Consider the following 27,386-nt stretch of genomic DNA (forward strand, 5'->3'; position numbering starts at 1 on the left):
TCATTCGAGCATTAGCGCTGGGTGGGGTGCTGAGATAATGACGGGTTGGGGACGAGGCCGGGCTCAGAGCAAGCCAGTGCCTTCACTGGCGTCAGTGAGCTGCTGCCCTTATGCCCGGCTCTGTGAAGGGGACACGGTGGTGACCAAGATGATTCCAAGCCCTGTCCTCAAGGGCTCCCAGGACAGTGCACCAGATGGACAGGACCAACCAGGGTGTCAGGGCTGGGATGGGGACGAGCAGGCAACAGGGCCAGGGCCATGGAAGAAACACTACACTGCGCCATTTCTTTTTTTTTGTTGTTGTTGTTGTTGTTGTTGTTGTTTTGTTGTTGTTGTTGTTGCTATTTCTTGGGCCGCTCCCACGGCATATGGAGGTTCCCAGGCTAGGGGTTGAATCGGAGCTGTAGCCACCGGCCTACGCCAGAGCCACAGCAACGCAGGATCCAAGCCGCGTCTGCAACCTACACCACAGCTCACGGCAACGCCAGATCGTTAACCCACTGAGCAAGGGCAGGGACCGAACCCGCAACCTCATGGTTCCTAGTCGGATTCGTTAACCACTGCGCCACGACGGAAACTCCAACTGCGCCATTTCTAATAAAGGCCTTTGCTCAGCACTGGGAACGCAGCAGTGACCAAGACAGATCTGTGCTCCTCTTTCTGAATGGATGCAACAGGGACTCATCAAACAACAATCTCTCTTTCCCCACCTCGCACTCCCCCAATCTGTGTCGGTATCATCCCCCTGCTGTGAATCCTGGCCCTGCCACTTGTCAGCCATGTGACCTTAGGCCAGTGACGGCACTTATCCAGGCCTCAGTCTATCCATCTGTAAATTGGGAAGAATCTAGTCCCTTCCTTACAAGACTGGAGGATTTGATGAGTTAACAGGGTATGGGGGTGCACAAATAACTAGTCTTAGAGGCATTCACTTTTTTTTTTTCTTTTTGCTTTTTAGGGCCTCACTTGCAGCATATGGAGGTTCCTAGGCTAGGGGTCAAATCAGAGCCTTAACCCACTGAGCGAGGCCAGGGATTGAACCTGTGTCCTCATGGATGCTAGTCAGATTCATTAACCACTGAGCCACGGCGGGAACTGAGGCATTCACTTTATGTTACATATTTTTTTTCATTTTTGCCCACACCTGCAGCACATAGAAGTTCCCAGGCCAGGGATCAGATCCCAGCCGCAGCTGCGACCTATTCCACAGCTGCAGCAATGTCGGATCCTTAACCCACAGTGCCACAGCGGGAACTCCTGCCTTTTATCTGAAATCAGAAAACATATGCAGGGGAAGGTGCTAAGTCCAAGGCTGAGGAATCTTCCCTGAGGAAGTGATAAGGAGTCAGGACAGAGCAGTTTCCGAGTTATTTTTAATAGAAGGGTGGTGGGGGGTGGGGAGCAGGACACTCTAGGCACCTGAGAAGCCAGTCTGGCACAAAGTGTGGGGAAGAACAGCCCAGGTTAGGGGAGGGGAGTTGGGGCCAGGAGAGTTGAGTCCCTGTCCTTCGAGTAGCAAAGAGCTACGGGGAGCGTCTCTGGTGGGCAGTGGAGAGGCTGGTTTCCTAGGCTTCCCCGGGAACGGCACTGGGAGGCAGCAAGGGCTCCAGCGGCAAGGCGCTCGCACACATCCAGAGAGGGGGTGGTGGTTTAGAAGAGGGTGGTCACCAGTGATAAACGCCGAGGCGGGGTGGACAGGACCTGGGTCTGAGCGCTTGTCAGTCTGCCCTGCAGAGGGAGCCTGTCCATCAGACTCCTGGCCCCAGCACCCCAGCCCAGAGGAGGTGCTTGACATTGGAGGGTGGGCTTGGAGAAGGGGGAGTTGGGGCGAGGCCCAGGATCAGGACTGGATGGATTCTGGGGGCCCCTGAAAGAAGGATCCTGGCTGGAGGTCCTCAGAGATCCAGCCCAAACCCTCAGGCCGTCACGCAGAGGGAGAAGCTGGAGCGCCCTGGCCTGAGGCTGCAGCAGGCTGGTGGCTTGAGTCCTGGGGTCGAAGGAGCAGGGCCTGGCCACAGAGGCCGGCCCGCACCCCGCCGGCAGGCACCACATACTCCCGGCCATCCGTGGCCCTCAAGGGCGAGAAGTCTGTCAACTGCAGGTTGCTGTCCCGGACTTGGTCGTAGTCCCACAGCTGGTAGTGCCAACTCTTGCCCTGCTTGGAGAGGAGGTAGATGGTGCCTGTGGAGCCTTCCTCCGGCAGGGCTGGTGGCTGGTGGGGCGAGCTGGCTGCTGGGTGGAACAGGCCGGGCAGCTCCGGGTCCTCCGCATAGCCGACGTCGGGCACAGCCTGCACACCCAGCAGCACCCCTGGGGAGAGAGGGGGAAGCTCTGAGTTGGAGCTGAGCCCTGCCCAGGGGCCGGGGCTCTGAGTGCCCCCCACAGTCCTCCAGGGTAGGTGCTGCCCCCATCCCCACTGTCACGGAGGAGTCTGCAGGGGCCAGCATGCACACGGCTGGGCGGGGATTTGGACCCAGGTGCCGGGCTGGGACTGCAGGCATTTTAGGTCCTGCCTCTGACAGCGTCAGCACAGGGAGGTACCACCGAACACAGTAAATACCACTGCTGCAGCTGTTGCCACCAGCTGTCCAGAACAGCAGTGCTCAGAGAGGTACCTTCAAAGGCACAGCCGTGCACACAGGGGAGCCTCCAGCCAGGCTACCTGATCTGCAAATGCGGTCCTTTCAGGCAGGTGGCAGGATGCTGCTGCTTGGCGTAGCTAACACTTACTGACACGGGTAACAGATCAGGCACCATTCAGAGTTCTACATCCTCCTAAGGTGGGGGCTACTGTCACCTTGATTTCTAGACAGGGAAATGGCGGCCCAGAGTCACAGGGCGTGGATGTGGCTGTATCAAGACTGCGGCCCAGACTCTTTGACCCTTGTCTGTGCCCAGTTTCTGTCTGTGGAAACCCTAACGGGCACCTGCTGCCGGCCAGGTCCCTGCTGAGCACCCTGTGGGGCCTGGGATGGCCCAGCCGCAGCTCCTGCCCTGAGTACTCGGGAGGCACCAGCGCAAGGGTGAGAATGTGAGGAGGAGTGACAGGGCACGGGAGGGGGGCCCACCTGCACTCACTGCCCAGTGGGCCTTGTGGCCCTTCCGCTGACATGGCTCGTGGTTGAAGTCCTCGTCGTAGCTGGCACCAGGGTTAAGGCTAAAGCTGTGGTATGGGGAGCTCCCGTCGTGGCTCAGCAGAAATGAATCTGACCAGTATCCTTGAGGATGCAGATTCCCTTCCTGGCCTCGCTCAGTGGGTTAAGGATCCTGTGTTGCCGTGGCTGTGGTGTAGGCTGGCAGCTGTAGCTCCAATTTGACCCCTAGCCTGGGAACCTCCATATGCCAAGGGTGCAGCCCTAGAAAGACCAAAAAAAAAAAAAAAAAAAAAAGCTGTGGTGTGGCCCTGGGACCTACTCTTCTCTCTCTCTCTTTTTGGCTATACCCACAGCATGTGGAAGTTCCCAGGCCAGGGATTAAAGCCGTGCCACAGAAGTGACCTGAACTGCTGCAGTGACACTTACTGGATCCTCAACCCGCACCACAAGGGAATTCCTTCTTTTTTTTTTTTTTCTTCTTTCTCCGGGGGTGGGGGGAAACCCACCCTTCCCCATCCCTCCCCTGCTCCCTTCTTGGTGCTGGGATACGGGATAAGCAGGGGATGTCCGGCGACAAGGTGCAGCAGGACATGGTCTCGGTTGGGACTGCCCAGGCCGCCGTGGAGCACCTCTGCCTGGCAGCCCAGTACCTCCCGGGCCAGCCTGCCCATGTCGGCCACTGCAGGGACAGAGCAGACACAGAAAGAGAGATCGCTGGAGTTACTGTTGTGGCTCCATGGAAACGAATCTGACTAGTATTCACAAGGATGCAGGTTCGATCCCTGGCCTTGCTCAGTGGGTTAAGGCTCTGGCGTTGCCATCAGCTGTGGTGCAGGTCACAGACATGGCTTGGAACTGGTGCTGCTGTGGCTGTGGCGTAGGCCAGCAGCTATAGCTCTGACTCAACCCCTGGCCTGGGAACCTCCCTATGCCCTAAAAAGACAAAAAGAAAAAAGAAAGCGAGAGAAGTCACTGTGTACCTGGCCTTGTGTCAAAGGCTTTTGGAAATCCGTGCCCGTAACCTTCACCTTGATCATCACCACTTTGTATAAATGTCAAAAATGAGGCACAGATACGGTAAGATGCTTGTCCACAGCCACATGGCAGGAAGTGGCAGAGCTGGGCTGGGAACCCAGGTAGCGTGGCTCAGAGTCCACCTCCTAACACTTTGCTCTCCTGAGGGGGTGGGGAGGGCCCGAAGAATGGAACAAAGTCCCCTCATGCACCTGCTGTGACCTAGCCAAGCGCTCCAGTCCCCTCCTGCAGGACACCCAGTGTGAAAGCCCCCTACTCCCAACTCACCTGAGAACATCTCCCCCTGGGCCGTGTATCTTCTCTCCACGGCCACCTGCACGAGTCTCTCCAGGGGGATGCCGCTGGGGGGCACCAGGAGAGTGCCTGCCATCCACAAGGCCACCAGCCCGCACCTGGGGAGAGAGAGGCCCAGCCCCTCAGCCCCCAGGTCTTTCCAAGGCTCCCTCTGCCCTGAAAGCTGGGCTGTGGGGAGCAGGTCTGCCGCCCTGGGGGAGTTCCCATCTCCTCTCCCGGGCCGAGCCCCTCTTAGGAGAGAGGCTTCTCAAGGCCAGCACCCAAGGCTGGAGGGCTGGTGGACAGCGAGGGGGAGATGTCCCTTGGGCTTCCAGGAGGAACAGGTGCCAAGGTGGAGTCAGAGATAATGGGCCAGGTTTGTTTGTTCACTTGCTCGTTCATTCCAACAGTTTACTGCGCATGCACCCGGGATGAGGACCTGGCACGGACCCCATCCCTCCCCTCCTCCTCCCCAGGCTGCCTGGGACGGACCCACTCCTCCCACACTCCCAGGGCAATCCTCACAAAGCCAGGGCAGAGGCCAAGGGCTTGGGGTCCCAATCAGGGCACGTACTGAGGGCCTTCCTGGATGAGGGAGGGCAGGTCGGCACAGAAGAGAATCCACTGCAGGTCACTTCTGAAACTGAATTCGAGCCACACTCAGGTTATGAGGGCACCAGCTCCTAGGGTCCCCCCATGGAGGGCTGGCTGGGAGCGGGGTGTCGAGGGGTGGTGAAAGGGCGGAACACAGGCCGGCTGTTCCCCGGCCGAGGCCACCCTCGGCTGGATCAGACTCCCCTCATCCTTGATGAGACACTTCCCTCCTCAGCCGCGCAGTGGGAACCATCTTCTGCCTGCCGCTGTCTGCTCTTCCTCTCAGTTACTGAGGGGCAAAGAGCACATGTGCCAGCAACTTTGCAACTAGGAGCCAGAGGGACATTTTTTGGTTTTTTTTGGCTGCGCCTGCATGTGGAAGTTCCCAGGCCAGAGATGGAATCCAAGCCACTGCAGTGACAATGCTGGACCCTTAACCCACTGAGCCACCGGGGAACTCCCAGAGGGACTGATTTATTAGAGGAAATCTCTCAAAGGGTGTCTCTACACCATGGATGAAAAAATTAATCCAGAGTCAATCGAAGAAAGAAAGGGAAAATTTTCTTCAAATTTGAGGATTATCACCCAAGAAGAGCATTGCAAAAAAGCTCGGAGGACTGTTCCACCCTAAGCGGCCAAAGCACTGTTATGTAAGTTTTTGAGACAAATGGCTGGTTATATGTCCAATAACATAGCATGGACAGGTTACTCAATCCAGACCTGTAAGTACAAAGCTAGGAGAGCAGCAGGTCCTGGGTCACTGTGGCCCCTTCACGAGATTACAACGGAAGGCTGTCTCCTAAGGAGCCGTGGCCCTGGATGAGATGAAGAAGGAATGGCAGCCCCTGAGGAGGACCAGAGAATGCAGATGCAGAAGTGGGAGGGGGAGGCCCAAGTGGGCAGAGGAATATTCTATCTATTTCTCTCATCTTGCCAAAATATACGAATTTTATTTCATCAATACTCAAACTCAGGGTTCCTGTCATGACTCAGCAGTTAACGAACCCGACTAGGAACCATGAGGACTCGGATTCAATCCTTGGCCTTGCTCAGTGGGTTAAGGATCCAGCTTTGCTGTGAGCTGTGGTGTAGGTCACAGATGGGCTTGGATCCTGCATTGCTGGGGCTCTGGCATAGGCCGGCAGCTATAGCTCCGATTCGACGCCTAGCCTGGGAACCTCCATGTGCTGCAGGTACGGCCCTAGAGATAAGACAAAAATAAATAAAATTAAAATAATAAAATAAAATACTCAAATTCTGTGAATGTCTTTTTTTTTTTAGGGCTGTACTTGCGGCATATGGAAGTTCCCAGGCTAGGGGTCGAATCGGAGCTGTAGCCACCGGCCTACACCACAGTCATAGCAATTCAGAATCCAAGCCGAATCTGCGAGCTACAGCATAGCTCACGCCAATGCCAGATCTTTAAGCCACTGAGCAAGGTCAGGGATCAAACCTGCGACTTCATGGCTCCTCGTCAGATTTGTTTCCGCTGCACCACATGGGAACTCCATGTGAATGTTTTTCTGCTCTCAAGCCCGTTTCTCAGGCAGTTAGGGTGGAAATCCCTTCACTCAGCCTTGAACAAATCCAGGTAGTGACTGCTTCGGGCCCCTAAGAGATCACCTTGTTGGGGTCCTCAGAATATTCTGGTGATCCCATGCCTCCCCCAACCCCCATTCTGGGCTAAGGAGGTGCCTGAAATGTGCTCATAGTTCCATCCCAAAGCCAAGGAAAGGGTAAGGTTGGGGGCCCCCCTCCTGATGAGAGGTGATAACACAGCACAAAGGTTAAAAACCGGGAGCCCCGCGGCCCTGCCAGAGTTCAAACTGGCCCCTTCCTCTTCCAAGCTCTGTGGTAAATGACTTCATCTCCATGAGCCTCAGTTTCCTCATCTGGAAAACGGCACAACAGTAGTTCCTTCCTATCTCAGGGCATCACTGAGACAATTAAGGAAATTAGCAAGGAAACATTCAGCGCAGTGCCTGGCAGGTTGTGGACAGGCAGTAACGGGTGGTGTTATTTGCATTAAATTTGCCTCAGTGTGGTTGGGGGTTTAGTGCAGATTATAAACTTGTCTAGATACGCTGCCAGTTTCTTCTGAGTCTGGGCAGGTCACTTCTCCCTCTGCCCTCCCCACCTCCCCAGCCCAGGGCTCGCCCCTCCCCTCCCGCCAGGGTCTCTGGGTGCTCCAGGCTCCTCCATCCCCGGACTCTCCCTCCACTCTTTGAAGGTAACCTCTCTCCCTGCAAGGGCACAAAGCCCTTCCACAGCTCCCCAGGGCCCTCAGGACAGCCCAGCTTCCTCTGCATGGCCCCCCACACCATGTGGACCTGCGAAACTCCACGTGTGCCACCTTCTCTTGTAGGCAGATAGGTTAGGGGTCCCCAGAGAAAGAGAACAGGTATGGCTTTCTAGACAGAAGAGAACCCAATACGTACAAAGGAAAAAAAAAAAAAACAACTCGAGTTCCTGTTGTGGTTCAGGAGATTAAGAACCAGACTAACATCCATGAGGATACGGGTTTCAATCCCTGGCCTCGCTCAGCGGGTTAAGGATCCAGCTTAAGGATCCAGCGTTGTTATGACTGTGACACTTTGGCCTAAGGCATTTTGTGATCTACACTTGGCCACAATGCTCATCCTTGAATAGGTCCCAGGAATTAACTCTCTTAAAGGAAGGAATGCAGAAACAAGGGAGGATCAGTTAAGAAACAACAGTGCAGCCTTGAGGCAGGGCCCTGGTTCCTCAAGGAATACACAAAACAATTCACCCTCCAGTGGTGCAGAAACTAAGTCTCCCGCCCCCCAGAAATAAGTATTTGCAAGTCATTAAACACCTCTTTACTTCACTCTGGGCCTGGGCACAAACTGTTTACTTTCCACATCACATACCCCTGAGTAATCTGCCCAACAGCACTCAGGGGTCCCCTCTATGCGGGCTGCACTGACCCCCAGCCCAGGTACTCCCTTTGGGCCCTTCCCTCACAGCTCTGACCACCCTGGGCTGTCACTGGTAGAGGTGGGATCTGTCTCTCCCACCGGGTGTTTGTCAGGGCAGGACTTTTTTCATGGCTGAAGGCACACTGCCACTGAAAGGATCTAAGTAGGGGGCTGAAGCAGACAGGCTATTCATTTTTGTTTTTCTCTTTATGGCTGCACCTGGGATAGTGGTCGAATTGGAGCTGTAGCTGCCAGCCACAGCCACAGCCATGCCAGAGCAGCTTGCAGCAATGCTGGACCCTTAATGCTCACCCTGAGTGAGGCCAGGGATTGAACCTGCAGCCTCATGGATACCAGTCCGGTTCTTAACTCACTGAGCCACAACAGGAACTCCAGGCTGTTTGACCTTGAGCAAACGGGAAACCCCAAGAGGAGATGGCTGGAGTGACCTAGGGACAGGTTTTGGGTGAGACCCTGAGTGGGTGGGTGAGGTGGGGCATGGGGACCCTACCGGTCCTTGTGCAGTTTCAGGAGCCTCTTGACATCCTCTCTGCTCTTGGGGACTGGGCCGGCCCTCTCCAAGGCCTCCTTCAGGAGCTGGCTCTTCTCCAGGCCGAAGACATGAGGGGCAGCAAAGCCGGTGGCAGGTGGTGGAGGTGGCAGTGGGGGTGGTGGGGGTACAGGGGCCTGGAGACTCAAGGGAGAGGGTGGAAAAGCTACGTCCGGGAGATTTGGGGGTAGGGGAGGAGGTGGGATGATGGGGGTCTGGGGTGCAGGAGTTTCTGGAGGATGAATTGGTGGCTCTAAGGGAGGAGAGCATGGAGAAATCATTTTGGGGTCTGTGACTTGCACTGGAAGGCTTAGCAGAGGGAAGGGAAGGATCCTCCCAAATGCGTTGGTCACAGGGATGGAGATTCTGAAGGCTTTAGAGCTGAATTCCAGACTTGGGGGAGGAAGGTGAACAGAAGGACTGAAAAAATCAGGGCTAAAACCTGGAACTTTGGAAGCAGACTCAATCCCTGAGGCTGACTGAAATCACAAGGAATTTGAGAGTTAACGCGGTCCTTTAATCTGGAACCAGATTTGAGATACAGAGTTGGGGTGCAAGGCTCAAGCAGTGATACTCATTAGGAGTTAACTTATCAGGGGCTAGATTTGGAAACTTGGGGTTCAATCTCAGGATATGAAAGCTCAGACCTAGAGTAAGGCACCGAAAGCGGATTTCGAGCCACAGGATTAAAGAGTGGGAGAATTTAGGCTAGATATCCACCCCCTCGCATCACAGACCCGAGTTTGGAACCTTAGCGCTGACCTTTGAGTCAGAGGTCAAGAGGTCAAAGGACATCTGGCAGGGAAAAAGGCCTAGCTGTGGAGAAAGTCCTGAAATCAGAGCGCAAAAAGAGGAGGCTTGAGGGTTCGGGAAGGCCGATAGATCGGAGGTCGTTGGGAGCCGCAACAACGCTCGGATACGGAACGGAGTCGGAAGGTAAAACACTGCTCCCCTCCCCGCAAAATGGCGACCGCGGCGCACAACCTTTCCCAAATCTCGTGGTAAGACTTGAAAGTGGTGTCCGCCCCTTTAACGATCACGTGACAAAGAACGCGTAGCGGAGGGGGAAGAGGTGGGGCTCCTAAAGAACTGCCTCCGAGGAGTCCGCCGCGAGAATTGCGTCCCGATTGGCTAGAAGCGCGTGAGGGGGCGCGGCCTTCACTGATTGGCTTGTAGCCCGGGGCGCCGCAAAAGCCAAGGGCTTGCAGTGGTCGGGCGGAGTTGTTCTGCTGAGGCGGGAACCCAAGGATCGTTTTGATTGGCAAAACCTCGGTCCGAGAGCGAGACTTACTCTGATTGGCCAAGCTACCAGGTGTCCGCGAGGGGATTGGTTTGTAGAAAGATAAAGGCGGGACCAGGAGAGGAAGTTTTGTGGTCGGCGCACAGCAACGCAGAAGGTGCCGCTTGCGGGAGCTGCGACTTGGTTCGTGAGTAGTGTGCTCAAGCGGCCATTGGGATCGGGCGGGTGGAGAGCCTGGCGCCCGGGCCTTGCTGTGCCTCGGGGGGTCGGGGGGAAGGAGCTATTTCTGCGCTGTGCGAGGCCAAGACTCCGCAAAGTTCTCACTCCTACCTTAACTGGCTCATACATCCGGGCTTTTTCTCCTGGGCCGCCCTTTGAGCGCGTGGGCCAGTGGGAACCGCCACCTCGGACACCCCGCCTACAGAGTGGCGTAAAGCATCCTCGGACTCGTAGTAAACCTCTCGAGATTTCCTTCACCACGCGGGCAGGAGACGCCGTGTCGTGCGTTTGCTTTGTTTTTCGAGGTGTTTGTCTTTTCCCTCCTCATTACCCACTTGACTTCCTCTTAGAAGGAAGATCTCTAAGCAGCCCACGTTGGGACAAAGGATTTGGAGAAACCCAGTTCCGAGGTTACCTTTTTTATTCTTTCAGCTCTGTCTCAGCAACTCCTTCCATGGCAGTTCCCGAGACCCGTCCCAATCACACTATTTATATCAACAATCTCAACGAGAAGATCAAGAAGGATGGTGAGTTCTGGAAATAGTTCCGACTCGAGGCTGTCCCACACTTGCCGGCCCCCTCGTCTATCCCCAGCATCCGCGTCTCTTTCTCAGTCTTCTCCAGGCAAACTCTTAGCGTAAACCCCAACCCCTCGGCTTTTGCACATGCTGCTTCCTCTGAGTTTAAGACTTCCTCAGTTGTCTTACAGCCAGCCCATTAACCCGGTAACTGTTGCCCATCCTTCGAGGTTTCAACTCAAGGAGCCCTCCTCCCGGAAGTCTTACCCCTCCCCTTTCTGCCTGCCATGCTTGCTTCTAACTTCCCTTGACTCTGAACATACCCCTTTAAGCCCTGATGGTTGTGGACTGTTTTGGGGCAGTCTCCCTGTTGGCCTTTGACCTCCCTGAGGGTAGGAGCTGGAACTGCCTTGGTCATTGTCATGGTCTCAGTGATCAGCCCACAATGACACTGTTTCATTTCAAAGTGAAAATGAGATGAATAATAATGATGGCTAACACTCTGTTTATAAATCTTGATTACATTGAATTTAAATGGCAACCCCGCAGGAAGGACCTGTTGACCCCATTTCTCAGATTAGGTAACTGGGACTCATGGGTAGTTTGATTTGCCTGAGGTCACACAGCATGGAAAAGTGAGTGAGGCCAACACCAGCCTGGAGGAATTCTGCCTGAGAACTGGATTCTTTTTTTTTTTTAATTGTCTTTTTAGGGCTGCCCATTGGCATACAGAAGTTCCCAGGCTAGGGGTTGAATCAGAGCTGCAGCTGCTGTCCTGTGCCTCAGCCACAGCCACTTGGGATCTGAGCTGCGTCTGCAACCTATACCACAGCTCACAGCAATGCCAGATCCTTAACCCACTGAGAAAGGCACCCTCGTGGACACTAGTCGGGTTCATCATCGCTGAGCCACGACAGGAACTCCCAAGAACTCAATTCTTGACATTTAACATATTTTTCCATTTTCTTGAGCAAGTTACTGATCCTCATTTTTTATATAGGAAAACTGGAAAAAACCTTAATACAACGTTTGCATGGATGTTATGGGGATTATGTTGACTAAACTGCCATGCAGCTTGTTTTTATGGTACCCAGTAGTTAGTAAAGGTGTTACTTCCTGCTTATCACCTCAAGACAATTGTCAGGAGAACCAAATTGTTGAGGTTGAGTTTGAGGTTGCTGATAGTTCCTGTTGAAGATAATAAAAGAAGCCATGTAAATTTCTCATAAACTTGGGGGGGGGGGGCACACCTGCAGCATGTGGAAGTTCCTGAGCCAGGGAGCAAACTGTAGCCAATGCCACATTCTTTTTTTTTTTTTTTTTTTTTTTTTTTTTGCTATTTCTTAGGCCGCTCCATCGGCATATGGAGGTTCCCACGCTAGGGGTCGAATCAGAGCTGTAGCCACCGGCCTACACCAGAGCCACAGCAACGCGGGATCCAAGCCGGTCTGCAACCTACACCACAGCTCACGGCAACGCTGGATCCTTAACCCACTGAGCAAGGGCAGGGACCGAACCCTCAACCTCATGGTTCCTAGTTGGATTCGTTAACCACTGCGCCACGACGGGAACTCCCAATGCCACATTCTTAACCTGCTGTACCACAGGAAAACTCCAAATAGCTCAGTGCTTTTAGAGCATGACAGCCAGCCAGTGCTTTGTGGAGCTGGGGACACACTGGTGACTGAGACAGTCCTGGTCCTGGCTTCATGGAGCCACAGTCCAGTGGGGTGATCAGGGCACCTAGAAAGGGGTATTCAGTTTTATAGAAAAGGAGGCATTTTGGAAAAGCTTTCCAGGAAGAGGAGGCAGTATTTTGGATGAGGGAGAAGAGAATTCCTAAGCTGGACCTACATGCACAATGTCTCGGGGCAAAGAGCCCAGGGCATTCTGGGAAGGTAAGTCCTGCAGTTTTGGGTGCCTGAGATTTAGAGGCCTCTCAATAGAACGTTCCAGTGAGCAGCGCCCTCTGGCTCCTGGGTCCTTTTAGGCTGGGTGAAGTGTCGGACTTCATCCTGAGGGCATTGGGGAACCAGACAAGGGGTACCGTCCTGTGACGGGTGAACTCGAGTGGACAAGAGAGAAGACTGGAGTGACCCAGAGTCCAGGGGAATGACTGGGGCCCAAACTGAGTTCATGGGATGGAGGGTTGAGACAGCCCAGAGAGATCATTTTGGCTCTTTGCTTCCCACTTCCCCTGCCTCCGTCACACGTCTTTTTTTTTTTTTTTTTTTTTTTTGGCTACACAGCACATAGACACACACCCACCCCCCAGTATATGAAAGTTCCCAGCCGGGGGTCAGATCCACACCACGGCAATGATAGGGACCTGTAGTGACAATGCAGGATCCTTAATTAGCTGCACCACAAGGGTACTCCCACGCACCTTTTCTCTCTTTTACCAAGCGTCTTCAGCTCAGGTACCTTCTTTGCGTAGGGATGATACCCTTTCTGGCTGTCAGGTATGGTGGTACTGGGTTCAGATGGACTTGGGTCCTGGTCCCTGTGCTGGGTCTTCCCAGCACCCTTGGGACACTCCTCCTAGGCCAGTGACAGATCCTCTGAGAACCTTTTTCCATTTTAGTAAATTTGGGACACTTATAACTGATAACCTCATGAAGTGGTTGAGAAAACTTAGTGGTTCTTCCCATAAGTCACTTAATGGATGGTATCTTCATTCACGCCAGTCTTCTTGAAGGTTTGTGCTGGTGACCAAGCTGTTCATGGGGATACTGCTCTAAACAAATTGGACAGGCTTTAGATGAGGGGGTCAGGGAAGGCCTCAGGTGGCAACATTTCTGCTGCCCTGGGTGACTAGAAAGAGGCAGCCATGTCCATATCAGGAGAAGAGCACTCTTGGTGGCACAAAGGTCCTGAGGCTGAGTTGGTGTGACGGGCCTGAGAAAGGCAGGGTGGCTGGGCTACAGCAGTGAAGGTGGAGTGTGGGGAGAGACGAGGAAAAAAGTCGGCCAGGGCCATGTCACGCAGGCCTGTGCCTGGGTGCTATCGACGGTGAAAAGCAGTGCCCACATTCCGAGTTCCCATCGTGGCTCAGTAGGAATGAACCGACTGGTATCCATGAGGACAAGGGTTGGATCCCTGGCCTTGCTCAGTGGGGATTAAGGATCTGGTGTGGCTGTGGCTCAGGTCAGCAGCTGCAGCTCCGATTTGACCCCTAGCCTGAGAACTTCCACATGCCTCAGGTGTGGCCCTAAAAAAAGAAAAGAAAAGTGCTCGCATTTATTGAGCATTTACTGCGCATTCTTTGTCGATCTCTTCCAGAGATGCGCACGACCACCTGGCTGCTTCTCGGCTCCTGTGGGTGTTTCTGGCTCTTGAGGGATGGCCGGCCCTCACCAGGCTGGGTGCTCTGTCATGGCTTCCCTCTGGGCTACAGGTCCTCTGAGAAAGCAAGCCCCAGCCCCAGGGCCTCCAGTCACCCATCCTCTTTCCTTCCCCCGCTGCAGAGCTGAAGAAGTCCCTGTACGCCATCTTCTCCCAGTTTGGCCAGATCCTGGATATCCTGGTCTCACGAAGCCTGAAGATGAGGGGCCAGGCCTTTGTCATCTTCAAGGAGGTCAGCAGCGCCACCAATGCCCTGCGCTCCATGCAGGGTTTCCCCTTCTACGACAAGCCCATGGTGAGCTCTGGGTGTGTGCCCCTGCTGGGTGCTGCTCCTGTGGGCGGGCTGTATGGGACGGGAGTTTCTCCAGCTGTTCCTCAGCATTCGCTGTTCACTGTTTTGGGGGTGCGGGGCCACCGTGATCTAGGGAAGCCCCCGGCCTGCACCCAGACCCACGGCGCTGTTGGAGAGACACGCCTGTCTTAGCCCTTGGGCTGGGATGGGGACCTGCACAGCTGGGGAGCCTAGGGGAGGCCTCTCATCCAGTCTGGGAGTTTGCAAGGGGGGCTTTCTGCCTGTGTCAGGAGGGTAGCTGGGGGATGAGGAGCAGAAAGACTGTGGACTGAGGCCTTGAGGTAACCAGGAGCGGGTGAGATATCGAGGAAGTGGGTCATGTTCATTTGGCTGAAGGGGGTAAGAGCGGGGTCCGGTTCATTCGGCTGAAGGTGGGGAGGGCATGGCCTGGAGAGCATGTCGAAAGTCCGGCTAAGGAGTTGGCGTTTGTTCTGGAAGTGGACTTGATTCCGAGGGTGCCGGGGAGCCACAGGAGGTTTTAGGTAGATTCCTGTGGCTGTTGGGTGAGGTGGATCAGAGGAGGGAGCTGAGAGGTGAGCTGAGAAGGTGAGGCATGGCCGGATTCCCAGGTCGCAGGGGTTGGGCCAGGCCCAGGATGGGGCCAAGGGATGGGAGGGAAGGGGTTGCAGATGTTCAGGGGGCCAAGTCGCTGGCCTCGGGGGCTGTCCTTTAGGAGGTGAGGCGTGGCTTACAGTCCCTGCCTGACCTAGAGTTCCTGCCACCTCTCTGGCAGCCGTCCCTGGCTCTTTGGGCTTTTTCCTTTGTTCCTCAGTTAGTCTTGGAGTTTCAACTGCTTGGAACATGCCTTCCTGAACCATTTCCCCTGGGAAGGCGACAGCAAGTGTCAGCGTCTGCAGGTCCCAGGCAGGTGGCTTCATGTGGAGGACATGGGCCCTGGGGCCAGGGGGCAGCCAGGAGTCTTCACCCCTCCTGCCTGTTGTTGCCTCTGGGTTTACAAGCCCACAGTTGCCACGTCTTCTGTTGCTTTTCTGGAGCAGCTGGGAGTTCGCTTTGGAGGACTAAAACCTGCAGCTTTTTGTGTGGACCCTTCTCCCTGCTTTTCTCTGAAGTCACTGCTTGAACCACGTGAGGCACGGAGGTGCTGCGAGTTGGGACCGGGCATCCTGTCAGCTCTGCCTCAGAACCTCCAGCAGCGCTTCTCCGTCCCTGCCCCCACCTGGTTCCAGCCGCCACCCCTGCTCCTCCTGGGCTGTGCCCCAGCCCATGGCTACAGCGCCCATTGGGAGACATGAGGGAGGCTGTGTTGGTCCCCTGCTTATAGCAAACACTCCAGGGCTCCGGGCTTTGTCAGGAAAAGACAGAGTCTTCCCCAAGGTCCCCTGTTGCCTCTGAGACTTTGTCTCTCCCCTCCTCATGCACGGTGGCCTCCTTGCTGCTCCTGCACTCACCCTGTGCTGCTCAGCTGCCTGTTCCCTCTGCTGGAGCGCGCTCTCCCTGGCCGGCCGTGCAGCTTTTCCTGTCTCTAGGCTGGTATCGCCTCACTCAGGCCTTTCCTTGGCCACACACTGAAACTCTCGGTTTTTCCCTACACTTCTGTCCCCTTCTCCGGGTCACTTTTTCACATTCGTTGTCGTATCTCCCCGCAGCAAACTCCCTCCAAGGGCAGGGGCTGATCAGCCCAACCTGCTCCTTACTGTACCCCGACAGCAAGTGTAGGTGCTCATAAACCGCCGGTGAATGAGGTCTGGCCTGGAGACCTGTTCTCTCTCTGATGGAAGCTGCCCCCCGCGCGGTGCTCCTGCCTGGCCTCGCTTCCCTGCTTCCGCCTTGGGCTCTGTGCTCAAGGCTGTCCCATCTCTTTTTCAAAACCTCAGCATCAGGAATTCCTGTCATGGCTCAGCAGTTAGCGAACCGACTGGGGTCCATGAGGATGAGCGTTCGATCCCTGGTCTCGCTCTGTGGGTTAAGGGTCCGGCATTGCCACAAGCTGTGGCATAGATTGCAGACACAGCTCGGATTCTGTGTTGCTGTGGCTGTGGTGTAGGTCACAGACGTGGTTTGGATCCCAAATTGCTATGGCTGTGGTGTAGGCCGGCAGCTGCAGCTCTGATTCAACCCCTGGTCTGGGAACCTCCGTGTGCTGCAGGTATGACCCTTACGAGTTAAAAAAAAAAAAAAATCTCAAAGGCACCCGCTTCCCGAGTCCTAGCCATGTGCCCGCACTGTTTGGATCACCTGGAACTCGTGTGGTCCTTACGGTCATCCTTTGAAGTGGGTGGTATCTCCATCCCCATCTGACAGATAAGGACATGGAGGCTGCTCCTGGCAAGGTCTGATTTTGCAACCCCCGGGTTGGCTCTGAAGTCCAGTCACCTTAACCCTCCTGCTCTCTGCTCGGCAGCGCATCCAGTACGCCAAGACCGACTCGGATATCATCGCCAAGATGAAGGGCACCTTTGTGGAGCGGGACCGCAAGCGGGAGAAGAGGAAGCCCAAGAGCCAAGAGACCCCGGCCTCCAAGAAGGCCGTGCAGGGCGGGGCAGCCGCCCCCGTGGTGGGGGCCGTTCAGGGTCCTGTCCCGGTAAGATGCGGCCCTCTCACTGCCAGGCCTTCCTCACCCCCAGGGGGCTGGCTCGGGCGCAGGGGGTGGGGGGCCTCCCATTGGGGATCAGAACCTGTGCCCCTCTCCGTTTTCTTCTAGCAACTGTGTGCCTGTCTTGGCGGGAGGGGGTGAGCACATGGATGGTGGTTTCTCCATTGGGAAAGGTCGATCCCTGCCTGCCTGTTTCTCAGGGTCTTTCTTTTCTCCCTGTCTCAGTGTTTTATTTTCTGTCTCTCTTCAACTTTGATTTTTCTGTCTGTGTCTCCTAAGTCAGTGTCTAAGTGGGAAATCCAGAGGAAGCTACTAATCAACTGTTAGGGTTAAAAAGTACATTTAATTTAGCCAGGTCCCAGAGAGAAGGTCAGGACGAGATAGTTCTCTTTGTGGATGTTAGCAAGAAACAAGCAGACTACAGATTGAAAAGGAGCCCCGAGGAGGAATTCAACAGAGCCCTGTGAGACCACCCCCTAAGACAGAGCATCACCCAGAGCAATTGGAGCCGACCTCAGCCAGTGGGTGGGAAGACTCAGGGCGTCACTTCTTTCCAATTCAATCCAAGTTTGACCACATTTCCCGTCCAAATCCCAACAGGAATTTGTGGGGACACTGACAGGCTGGCTGTAAACATCTGGAAAGGCAGGCGAGGAGAGCAAAGCTGGGCCTGCTGTACATGGTCACGGAGATGGCACGTTATGGACCTCAGGGTGGGGAGATAGGCCAGAGACATGGCGTGTGTATGGCCACTCCATGTGTGACCAAGGCATCACGGCAGTCCAGCAGGGAAGGGACTTTGTCCCCTAGTAAGTGGTACTGGACCGATTGGATATCTGTAAGGGGAAAGGTAGCCCCACCTTGACTCTATATACATTAGTTTGAGCTGAATCATAGACTTGACCGTGACCGCTGGAACAGTAAAGGTTCTAGAGGAAAACAGGCAGATGTCCGTATGCGTTTGATGAGGGCCTGAAGACTGGAAGCATCCTGTTTTCTAAACAGGACACAGAACGCTTGAAATGCTACAGAAGAAAAGATGGAACCAGAGCCCTCAGGTCTCTGCGCCTCCATGTCAGCTTTTCTGATGGGTTTTGCGCTGTTTGTCCTGCAGCAGGGATGGTGTCTGGGCTACTTCCCCACTCTCCCCTCTTCTCTCTTCCAGGCCCAGCTCCCTCCCCACCTTTGACTCTTTGGATGCAATTTCCAGCTCCAGCAGCTCCCTTGTCCGTCTCCTGGCTGCACAAGCTCTGTGCCGTTGGGCCTGCTCTCATCCCCTGAGCGCCACCTCCCACTTCCTTCTGCACCTGCCCCGACCATCCCCGTTCACCTCCGTCTTCCACTCTCTGGTCTCTGGGTCTGTTGCTTTTTCCACAAAGCTTATTTTTAGAAGCAGGAGGACAGCATGCTTATTACAGTGTTTATTTTCCACACTGTCAGTTGATTCAGTTGATAGCATTTTCTTTTTTTTTCCCCTAGGCTTTTCCCGCCTGTAAACAAAATTAGGCCATTCTGGCCTTTTTTTGTTTTGTTTTTTTTTTTTTTTTAGGGCCTCATCCGCAGCATTTGGAGGTTCCCAGGCTAGGGGTCATATTGGAGCTACAGCTGCCAGATCCTTAACCCACTGAGTGAGGTCAGGGATAGAATCCTCATCCTCACGGATACTAGTCAGATTGGTTTCCGATGCATCACAGTGAGGCTTCCTCTGGCCAATTTTTATATGTTCAAATTTAATTTATTTATTTATTTTTTTTTTCTTTAGTGGCTCCTGTGACTTTGGGTCTCTGCTCCATCTATCTCTGGGTACCTTTTTTGCTTTTTCCAAGCTTGGATCTTTTTCCCTGTGTCTCTCACACCTTGACTTTCCTTTTTTCCCTTTTTATCCTCTCCGCTTCCGGCTGACACTGAATGCTCCCCTCCTCGGGCTGCACGCGCCCATCTTAGCCCCCTTCCCTCTCCCACAGGGCATGCCGCCGATGACTCAGACACCCCGCATCATGCACCACATGCCGGGCCAGCCTCCCTACATGCCGCCCCCTGGCATGATCCCGCCTCCAGGCCTCGCGCCCGGCCAGATCCCGCCCGGGGCCATGCCCCCCCAGCAGCTTATGCCTGGGCAGATGCCACCTGCCCAGCCTGTAAGTGTCTGGTCCTCCTGGGGTCTCAGAACACAGGCATGGAGAAGGGCTGGGGGGACGCGGTTTTAGGTTGGGTGGTCTGGGCTGGTGGATGGGGATGGATGTAGCAGTGGCATCAGGCCCTAGCATAGGACAGAGGAAGTGGTGTGTTTGTTAGGGCAGCTTTGGGAGGTCAAGGTGAGGCTGTAGTGAGGGTGGGCTGTGTCTCAGTTCATTCAGTGAACTGGTGAGAACTCCTTATGGGTACAGCAGTGCTCTCTTGGGGCTTACAGTCTAGTGGGGGGGAGGCAAGGTAGACAGGCCACAAGGGAGGGGACATCAGGGCAAGGGCAGGGTAGGGGCTGGAGGGCAGGAGGGCTGTACATCCCCCACTGGACTCACGGGCTCCCGGCTCTCATGCAGCTTTCAGAAAACCCACCAAATCACATCTTGTTCCTCACCAACCTGCCGGAGGAGACCAACGAGCTCATGCTTTCCATGCTTTTCAACCAGTAAGTGGGGCCTGTGGCTGGGCAGGGGCTGGGGGGTGGTAGCCAGGAGGTGGCACTGTGGGGACAGTGTCTCAGTTCTGTTGGCACAGGCCTGAGCCTGTTTAGGCTTTGTAGGCAGGATGGTGAGTAGAGGCGTAGAAGGAGGAGGCTGGGGCGGGGCCCGCAGCGGGGGGCTCGGTGGCAACGGGGCTGGGGGTCAGCAGTGGCCAGGGCCGTGGGCGTTCCTCCACCTTCCAGGCTCTGAGACTCATCTTTCCAGTTGGTAAATTGGACAAAGGCAGAGTGCAGTCAAACAACAGGTGTCACTGGACACTGGCTGGACTGGCAGAATCGGCGTGTTCTGCCTGTAAGTGGGAGAGGTGGGGATGGCCTGTGGCCATGGCCTGGGGTGACTGCCTCCTGTAAGGCGCTCCCCTGGTGGCTCTGCTTCTGGTTGGACAGCCCACAGAGATGCTGACCATGAGATTTAGGGGGCTGGCGGTGGGCTGTTCCTCGCAGTGGTGGTGAGTAGGAGGCAGCCTGGGAGGAGGGAGCTGTCAGACGCGGATGCTCGCTGCGGCCTGCAGCGCGGCCGTTAGAACGGAAAGAGCAGCTTGGATGGGTCTTGGTATCCCTGAGAGGAAATTTTGAGAAAACCTGATAAGACAGGTAGACCACAGGTGTGCCATATCCGTAGAAGAGTACATATTTCCTAAGAATACTGATGGCAAAAAAGGATGCCTAGTGTACCTGAGGTTGCCTGATGGGGCGGGAAGTAAGGAATGAGAAGAGGGAAATGAAAGAAACAGCAAATCACGGAAGTCAGGGTTGGAGTTTCTGTCATGGCTCAGCAGTTAACAAATCTCATTAGCGGATCCCTGAGAACGCAGGTTCCATCCCTGGCCTCTCAGTGGGTTAAGGATCTGGCATTGCTGTGAGCTGTGGTGTAGGTCACAGATGTGGCTTGGATCCTGTGTGGCTGTGGCTGTGGTGTAGACTGGCAGCTGCAGCTCCGATTTGACCCCTAACCTGGGAACCTCCATATGCCGCAGGTGTGGCCCTACAAAGCAAAAAAAAAACAAAAAAACAACAGACCCATAGAAGTCAGGGTAGTGGTTTTTCTGGAGTGGAGGCGGGTGGGTTAGGATGGGGAGGACGTGGGGGGCAGTGCTCTGTTTCTTGATCGAGGTTGTGTTTGCTTATGGGTGTTCATGTTAACATTTCTCATTAACTGATGTCTGTGTTGCTGACACTTGGTGGTATTAGGGTTTATCAGCTTAGCGTCGTCTGTGGTTGGGCCGGGTGATTCTTTCTTTCTGGAGCTGTCCTCTGCATTGCGGCATGTTCGGCCGCATTCCCAGCCCTACCCACCAGACGCCACAAAGTTAGGGGACCGTGTCCCGTCTGGATCCCTGAGGTTTGGGCCTTTCTCTCAGGTTCCCTGGCTTCAAGGAGGTCCGGCTGGTCCCTGGGCGGCACGACATCGCCTTTGTGGAGTTTGACAACGAGGTGCAGGCGGGGGCCGCTCGCGATGCCCTGCAGGGCTTCAAGATCACCCAGAACAACGCCATGAAGATCTCCTTCGCCAAGAAGTAGCGCCCTTTCCCCATGCCCACCCCTGCCCCCTGTTCTGGGGCCACCCCCCCTCCCCTCGGCTCAGTCCCCTGAAGGTAAGTCCCCCTCGGGGGCCTCCTTGGAGCCACGTGTGAGTGAATGGTACCCACACAGCATTGTACCCAGAGTCTGTTCCCAGACATTGCACCTGGAGCTGTTAGGCTGGAATTAAAGTGTTGTTTGTTTGTTTGTTTTTCCTTGAGGTTTGTTTTTTTCACAACCATTTGTTTTTCTTTTCTTGTCTCTTGTGTTTCCCTTCCCTGCACATCAGAATATTCCGGGTGCTGGGGCCGCTCAGCCTGTTGGGGATTGCATCACCTTTTTCCACACAAAAATGCGTTCTGTCTTACAAGAGTCCTACACAAACCACTCCAGGTACTTCAGGAAGTAAGGGCAGGGAACTGGGTGTTCCTGACATTGTTGGAAGGGTAGGAGGAATGGCAGTCCGGATTGGAGACCCTTGAGTTCAAGTCTGTAGTCCTTGATTGAGCTGCAGTCTGTAGAGTTCAGGAAGATGCCACTGCTGATGGCGGGCATGCCCACGCTGGCTTCATCATGCATGAGAAGCCGCTGACCAGACGCTGGTACAGAGGAGTGTGGCTGAACCAAACACCCCTCTGGTCCCCCAGCTGCTGGGCAGGCCAGGAAAGGTGGTTTCTGGCTGCAAAGGCATGTACCCTGCTGAAGCTCTATGGTGGTGGAGCACTTAAATATCACAGTGCTGGCTGTGATTCGAGGTCAGATTCTGGTGGTTGTTGGGGGTTTTTTTTGGTTTTTAGGGCTGCACTTGAAGTGTATCGAGGTTCCCAGACTAGGGGTCCAGTCGGAGCTACAGCTGCAGGCCTACGCCACAGCCACAGCAATGCCAGGTCCGAGATGCGTCTGCACCTTACATCTCAGCTCGTGGCAATGCTGGATCCTTAACTCACCGGTCAAGGCCAGGAATCAAACCCACAACCTCATGGTTCCTAGTCGGATTCATTTCGCTGCATCACAATGGGAACTCCACAAGTTCAGATTCTTGAAATAAAGACTTGGACAGAGCTTTAGGGATACAATACTAAACATAGCATAGTACTAACAAAATCTAAAGGGTGGCATAACTAACTATACCTTTGTAGGCGAGTATAAGGACAAAGCCCTGTGCTTGGAGGAAGAGCTCAGGACTGAACAGAGAGGTCCTTGGTTGCTGACACAATCTCCCCTTGACTTCAGGCTTGAGCCAAACCATGGAATATCTATACAAAACCCACTGACTTCAGAACAAACAGTAACAGGACAGATGGGTGAATGTGGGGGCCAGTCTGAAGTGAGTGAGGTTAGCTGGAAGCTGTTGCTGCTCAAGGCCAGGATCCATAGATGAGACCGGGTCTAGGGACAGAAGGGTTAGTACATTCCCCCATAACCACTTGTTTCTAAGTAAGTTCCCAAGATGCTTTTCCCAGGCAGGGTGAAGCTATGTGGTTTTTTGTTTGGCCGCGCCCCAGACATGCAGAGATTCCCAGGCCAGGGATCAAATCTGAGCCGTGGCAGTGACAGTGCTGGATCCTTAGCCACTAGGCCACCAGGGAACACCCCAACTGAAACTGGATGAGAAGATGGAGTTCTTGGGGTTCCCATTGTGGTGCAGAGGAAACGAATCTGACTAGAAACCATGAGGTTGCAGGTTCGATTCCTGGCCTTGCTCAGTAGGTTAAGGATCTAGCGTTGCTGAGGCTGTGGCATAGGCCGGCAGCTACAGCTCCAATTCGACGCCTAGCCTGGGAACCTCCATATGCCGTGGGTATGGCCGTAAAAAAAAAAAAGGTGGAGTTCTCTTGTGGTGAAGTGGGATAAGGACCCTGCAATTGGCACTGCAGCAGCTTGGGTTGCTGCTGTGGTTCGGGTTGGATCCCTGTTTTGTTTGCTTGCTTTTTAGGGCCACACCAGAAGCATTTGGAGGTTCCCAGGCTAGGGGTTCAATCTGAGCTGCAGCTGCTGACCCAGACCACAGCCACAGCAATGCCAGATCCCAGCTGCATCTGCAACCTACACTGAAGCTCACGGGGGACACTGGGTCCCCACCCCTCTGAGCAAGGCCAGGGATTGAACCCAAACTCTCATGGATACTAATCAGATTCATTTCCACTGCACCACAGAGGGAACTCCTTGGGTTGGATCCTTGGCCTTGGAGTGTCTGCATGCCGTGGGTGCAGCCAAAAAAAAAGGAGGTGGATAGAACAGGGAACTTTAACAGTCTGTCACACACCTGGAAGTTTCTAAATGGATGAAAAATACACATAGCTTGAAACCCTTTGTCACACTATGTAGATGGGAAAATGAGAAGTAGAAAATCACAAAACTGGAAGACAGACACATTTTGTTTTCTCTGGGTGTCTCCCCCGCCCCCGGGCAAGGCCCAGCCCCAGCCTGCTCGCGCTCTGCTCCCTCCATTAAAGAGGGACAGCAGCGTTTGAAGCGCTGAAGACTGGTGGCACCAGATGCACGCCTTCTTGTAGGATCTGAAAGGTTGCACGTGGAAGGCCATTTCCGTCTTCACAAAAGGCCCAGTGCTATTGCAGATGACATGTGGGAACACTGGCAGCCGTGGGTTCTAGGGTCCCAGGACCCTGGTTTCTGCTCTCCACCTGGGGGCTCCCTGACTGTCGCAGTTGATGGCCCCATGCTGAGCTTCATTTTCTTCCTGTGCCAGGAGGACTCTGTGTTACCACTGTGGCATTTCTGTGCTCGCCCCTCCTGCCCGCAGTCTCCACCACCACCCCCTCCAGGCCCTTCGCAAGCACCCAGGACATTCAGCCAGTAACTTGCTGAGTACTGTTCTTGGCATAGGATATGCAGTGGGGGGAGAAATAGACAAACTCTTGTTGGTTCTCACGTAAGCAGAACTGACATGGTGGGGCAGTGGAGCTGGGGAGCAGTCGTTGGGGTGATCAAGGGAAGAGCCCCTCTGAGGGGGTGACATTTGAGCATCCTGACACCATTTCAGTACTCTCGTGGTGCACCGTGCTGGGTGTTGTGTAGGAGCTGCCTCAGGCCCAGTCATTGCCCCTGATGAATCCCCCTTGAGGGTGTGTGTGCGTGCTCTAACCTCCAAAGGAAAGCTGGACTTGCCAGCCAGAGGTAGGAGAACTGAGGAAAGAGGTGGGTATTCAGGTATGTGGATCTCTGCTAGGAGCAGAGTTCTGATCTGCTTTCTTATTCTGACCTTGGGCAGCTGATGGCTCCAACTCGGTAGTGATGGGTGTGGGCCTAGAGCCAGATCTAGCCCCTCTTCCCAACTGTAACCTTGGGAAAGTTCCTTAAGGGTTTGTGTTTCCATTTCTATAGAAAATGGGGTCATGAGGAGTTCCCTTCGTGGTTCAGTGGTTAAGGATCCTGACTAGGGTTCATGAGGGTGTGGGTTTGATCCCTGACCTCGTTCAGTGGGTTAAGGATCTGGCATTTTCGTGAGCTGTGGTGTAGGTCACAGACACAGCTTGGATCTCGTGTTGCTGTGGCTGTTGTGTAGGTCGGCAGCTGCACATCCGATTCAGCCCCTAGCCTGGGAACTTCCATATGCTGCAGGTGCAGCCCTAAAAAAGAAAAAAAAAAAAAAAAATTCTACATGGGGTCACGATAGCCCCTCTCAAAGGTGATGCAGGAGTTCCTGTTGTGGCTCAGCGGATTAAGAACCTGACTAGCATCCATGAGGACTTGGGCTCGATCCCTGGCCTTGCTCAGTGGTTTAGGGATCTGGTCTTGCCACCGTGAGCTGTGGTAGAGGTCACAGAGGCTGCTCGGATCCCGCATTGCTGTGGCTGTGGTGTAGGCCGGCAGCTGTAGCTCAGATTGGACCCCTAGTCTGGGAATCTCCATATGCTGCAGGCGCAGCCCTTAAAAAAACGAAAAATGCAAAAAAAAAAAAAAAAAAAAGCATGGTGAAATGCCCTATAAATAACTGCTAGTTTTTATTGTTTCTATTTTACAAAGGTGAGGTTCTCGGAGGAGAAATGGAGGAGAAATGGCTTAGCCCAGGTCGCCGGGTCAGGAAGCGGCTTAGGAAGATAGTGATCATGGTAGGGCATCGCCTAAGCCCCAGGCCCAGCATAGAATATTCACTCTGCACGTGAGAGTTGGGCTATTCCTGGCAGTCAAAGGGCTGCCTTGTTTTGCCCCTCAGCACAGGAAATTCCAAGGTGGTTTTTCCATACTGGCTCCACTGTTTCCGGACAGCAGAGGGGCCGAGGTTCCCCAGCCAACTCTTAAAAAAAAAGAAAAAAGATGGAATTGAACGTCTTAGTCTGCCTGTGTGGACCTCTCTTTTGAGGGGGGGTGGCTGTCACTTAGATTGGGCTGCCCTGGGCCTATCTGGCCGTTTCCCTGTGCTGGCAACCCTCGCCCTGTCCTTGAAATGGTCCTGGCGGGGTAGCAGCCTCTAGGTGGGCTGGGTGAAATTTGGGACTGGTTTAAGGCGGGGACAAGCCCGAGAACACAGGTTTCCTTGTGCCTCTCTCTGGAGAGGGAGGGAGGGCAAGAGGAAACCTCCGACCCCGCTCTCCCTTGGTCACTCTCCCTCGGAGGCCACGATGGCTCGGTTCTCGGTGTTTCTTGCCGTCATCTTGCTGTCCACCTTCCCGAGGCCTAGTGTTGGGGGTCGCCCCATGCCCAGGCTGGCAGACCGGAAGCTGTGTGCCGATGAGGAATGCAGCCGTAAGACTTAAGGGTTGGGGGTATTGGGGGCTGGGGTTGCCAGCCCGTAGAGGGTGCTGTCCTTCCTTTCTGATCCTTCCCTAGACCCCATCTCCATGGCTGTGGCTGTTCAGGACTACGTGGCCCCCGACTGCCGTTTCCTGACCATACACAGGGGTCAAGTCGTGTATGTCTTCTCCAAGCTGAAGGGCCGAGGGCGGCTCTTCTGGGGAGGCAGCGTGAGTCTTGGGAGACCAGGCGGGAAGGGCACGTGGCCGGGGTGGGAGTGCACCCTAAGTTTCCACCTAAAGGGAAAATTTGAGGAAGTGCACTGAAACAGACTTTTTTTGGGGGGGGGCTATTGTGATCTAGTATAATTTTACTTTCTTTAGCAGTTCTTAGGGCCCTTACTGTAGTGTCAAACTGTTTTATTAGACACTAAAGCTACATCAAAGAATGACCCTTTTGTTTTAATGGAAAGAGACAAGCCATCAAAAATACCAGAAAATGTGTGCTGCTCTGAGAAGTAATATAAAGTGACTGGCTGACTAATTCACATGGGGTGGTCAGGAAGGACCTTCAAGCAGGTGACTTTTTAACTAAAATTGGAATGACAAGGATGGAACCAGCCAAGTAGAGATCAGAGAGAAGAGCGTGCAGAGGTCTTCAGCAGGAATGAATCTTCCCAGGCACTTGGCTTTTCCCTCCTCTTCCCCAGGTTCAGGGAGATTACTATGGAGACTTTGCTGCACGCCTAGGCTATTTCCCCAGTAGCGTTGTACGTGAAAACCAGACCCTGAAACCTGGCAAAATCGTTGTGAAGACAGATGTGAGTGTCCTGGAGGCTAACAGGGATCTGGACCCTTGGGTTGTGATGATGGGCAAAAGTGCAGCCTATCTATGAGCTGGGACAATTCCCTGCCTTTCCTTCCTTCCTTCCTCCCTCCCTCCCTCCCTCCCTCCCTCACTCCTTCCCTCCTTCCCTCTTTGCTTCCTTCCTTCCGAAGTTCCCTGGCCAGGGATCAAGCCCCCGCCAAAGCAGCCACCCAAGCTGCTGCAGTGACAACAACAGATCCTTAACCCACTGTGCCACAAATGAACTCCTCCCTGCCTTTTCTAATCTGTTAAATGGTGAGTGATGTCTAAGTCCTAGTCCAGTTAAGAGGTGCAAAGATTAGAGGGCCCTAGGCTAATTTGCATAGCACTTGGGTGGACAAACCTGGCGTCTACAGCTGCAACATTTGCTAAAACCATTAGATCCTTTGTGGTGTGACTGCTGTTTTTCCCCCCACTGTTTCCCTTTTTTGTTTTTCAGAAATGGGATTTCTACTGCCAATAAGCTCAGTCTACTGCTGTCTCTGCAGTTGTTTCTCGCCGGCTTTATGCAAATACATCAGCCAAATGCCAACTATTGGGTCTCTGTGGTCTTTGTGGTAGGGACCTAGAAAGGAAATGTTTCTCCAGGTTTCTGAATCTAGCCAGTCAACCCACGGAATGTAGTAATGTCAGTGGTTGCTAGGCAGAGTTTCACGGACTAAAAGCTCTTAGCTCCAAGCTGGGTACCAGAGGTAGGCTCCTCAGCTTAGATATCACAGGCAAATAAGACGGAATAACCTAAACAGACAAATTAGGGAATTGTAGTGTCCTCTCTTGACCAGTAAGAGAACTAGTGAACTATTGGGAATGAGCCAATCGGGCAATGAGGAAGTAATCGCGGGGCATATGTTTTTTTGGAAGATTGTTGGTCAAAGGAGGTAGGAGTAAGAACCATCCCAGTTTTCA

At 54.1% G+C, this 27,386-nt stretch overlaps 3 protein-coding genes across 14 annotated transcripts; 2 read left to right on the forward strand and 1 right to left on the reverse strand.

Moving 5' to 3' along the window:
* Positions 1–1,359: 1,359 nt before the first annotated feature.
* On the reverse strand, positions 1,360–9,458 carry ACTMAP (actin maturation protease). Of its 4 annotated transcripts, XM_084961098.1 has the most exons (7): positions 9,249–9,458; positions 8,448–8,739; positions 4,978–5,046; positions 4,398–4,522; positions 3,645–3,774; positions 3,069–3,139; positions 1,360–2,310 (listed from the first exon to the last, which is right to left on the reverse strand). In XM_084961098.1, exons 4-7 carry the CDS (start codon positions 4,498–4,500, stop codon positions 1,925–1,927), a joined length of 690 nt encoding a protein of 229 aa, XP_084817224.1. In that variant the 5' UTR covers positions 4,501–4,522; positions 4,978–5,046; positions 8,448–8,739; positions 9,249–9,458; the 3' UTR covers positions 1,360–1,924. The 4 variants fall into 4 exon arrangements, with proteins under 4 accessions (XP_084817224.1, XP_084817225.1, XP_003127195.1 ...); XM_084961099.1 differs by lacking the exon at positions 8,448–8,739; XM_003127147.6 differs by having other exon boundaries at positions 8,448–9,458.
* Positions 9,459–9,857: 399 nt separating this feature from the next.
* SNRPA (small nuclear ribonucleoprotein polypeptide A) lies at positions 9,858–24,848 on the forward strand. 6 transcript variants are annotated; one of them, XR_014805034.1, is made up of 8 exons: positions 9,858–9,913; positions 10,378–10,472; positions 13,931–14,103; positions 16,523–16,702; positions 18,679–18,852; positions 19,255–19,343; positions 20,759–20,992; positions 21,208–24,848. XR_014805034.1 is itself a non-coding variant. In XM_084958767.1 (7 exons), the coding sequence occupies exons 2-7, from the start codon at positions 10,400–10,402 to the stop codon at positions 20,916–20,918; spliced, it is 849 nt and encodes a 282-aa protein (XP_084814893.1). In that variant the 5' UTR covers positions 9,858–10,250; positions 10,378–10,399; the 3' UTR covers positions 20,919–21,133.
* Positions 24,849–25,477: 629 nt separating this feature from the next.
* Positions 25,478–27,163, forward strand: MIA (MIA SH3 domain containing). Of its 4 annotated transcripts, XM_084961122.1 has the most exons (5): positions 25,478–25,625; positions 25,710–25,843; positions 26,323–26,433; positions 26,612–26,735; positions 26,920–27,163. In XM_084961122.1, exons 1-5 carry the CDS (start codon positions 25,502–25,504, stop codon positions 27,039–27,041), a joined length of 615 nt encoding a protein of 204 aa, XP_084817248.1. In that variant the 5' UTR covers positions 25,478–25,501; the 3' UTR covers positions 27,042–27,163. The 4 variants fall into 4 exon arrangements, with proteins under 4 accessions (XP_084817248.1, XP_084817250.1, XP_084817249.1 ...); XM_084961124.1 differs by lacking the exon at positions 26,612–26,735 and having other exon boundaries at positions 26,920–27,012; XM_084961123.1 differs by lacking the exon at positions 26,920–27,163 and having other exon boundaries at positions 26,612–26,863.
* Positions 27,164–27,386: the final 223 nt, after the last annotated feature.

Source organism: Sus scrofa, chromosome 6 (genome assembly GCF_054392235.1).
Source record: "Sus scrofa isolate SSC_HxYL_T2T_F1_AM1 chromosome 6, Sscrofa_HxYL_maternal_Yorkshire_Landrace_v2.0, whole genome shotgun sequence".
Classification (NCBI taxonomy): domain Eukaryota; kingdom Metazoa; phylum Chordata; class Mammalia; order Artiodactyla; family Suidae; genus Sus; species Sus scrofa.

Bases quoted from the DNA above. Each gene is read 5' to 3' on its own strand.
- MIA (XM_084961122.1), top strand. From the start codon at position 25,502: ATGGCTCGGTTCTCGGTGTTTCTTGCCGTCATCTTGCTGTCCACCTTC. The intron at 25,844-26,322 runs GTGAGTCTTGGG...CCTCTTCCCCAG, and splicing joins GGCTCTTCTGGGGAGGCAGC to GTTCAGGGAGATTACTATGG. The intron at 26,736-26,919 runs GTGAGTGATGTC...TTTGTTTTTCAG, and splicing joins CTTTTCTAATCTGTTAAATG to AAATGGGATTTCTACTGCCA.
- ACTMAP (XM_003127147.6), bottom strand. From the start codon at position 8,767: ATGATTTCTCCATGCTCTCCTCCCTTAGAGCCACCAATTCATCCTCCA. The intron at 5,047-8,447 runs GTAGGGTCCCCA...GCTCGAATTCAG, and splicing joins CTGAAACTGCACAAGGACCG to TTTCAGAAGTGACCTGCAGT. The intron at 2,311-3,068 runs GTGGGCCCCCCT...CTCTCTCCCCAG, and splicing joins CCACTGGGCAGTGAGTGCAG to GGGTGCTGCTGGGTGTGCAG.
- SNRPA (XM_084958767.1), top strand. From the start codon at position 10,400: ATGGCAGTTCCCGAGACCCGTCCCAATCACACTATTTATATCAACAAT. The intron at 14,104-16,522 runs GTGAGCTCTGGG...TCTGCTCGGCAG, and splicing joins CCTTCTACGACAAGCCCATG to CGCATCCAGTACGCCAAGAC. The intron at 18,853-19,254 runs GTAAGTGTCTGG...GCTCTCATGCAG, and splicing joins AGATGCCACCTGCCCAGCCT to CTTTCAGAAAACCCACCAAA.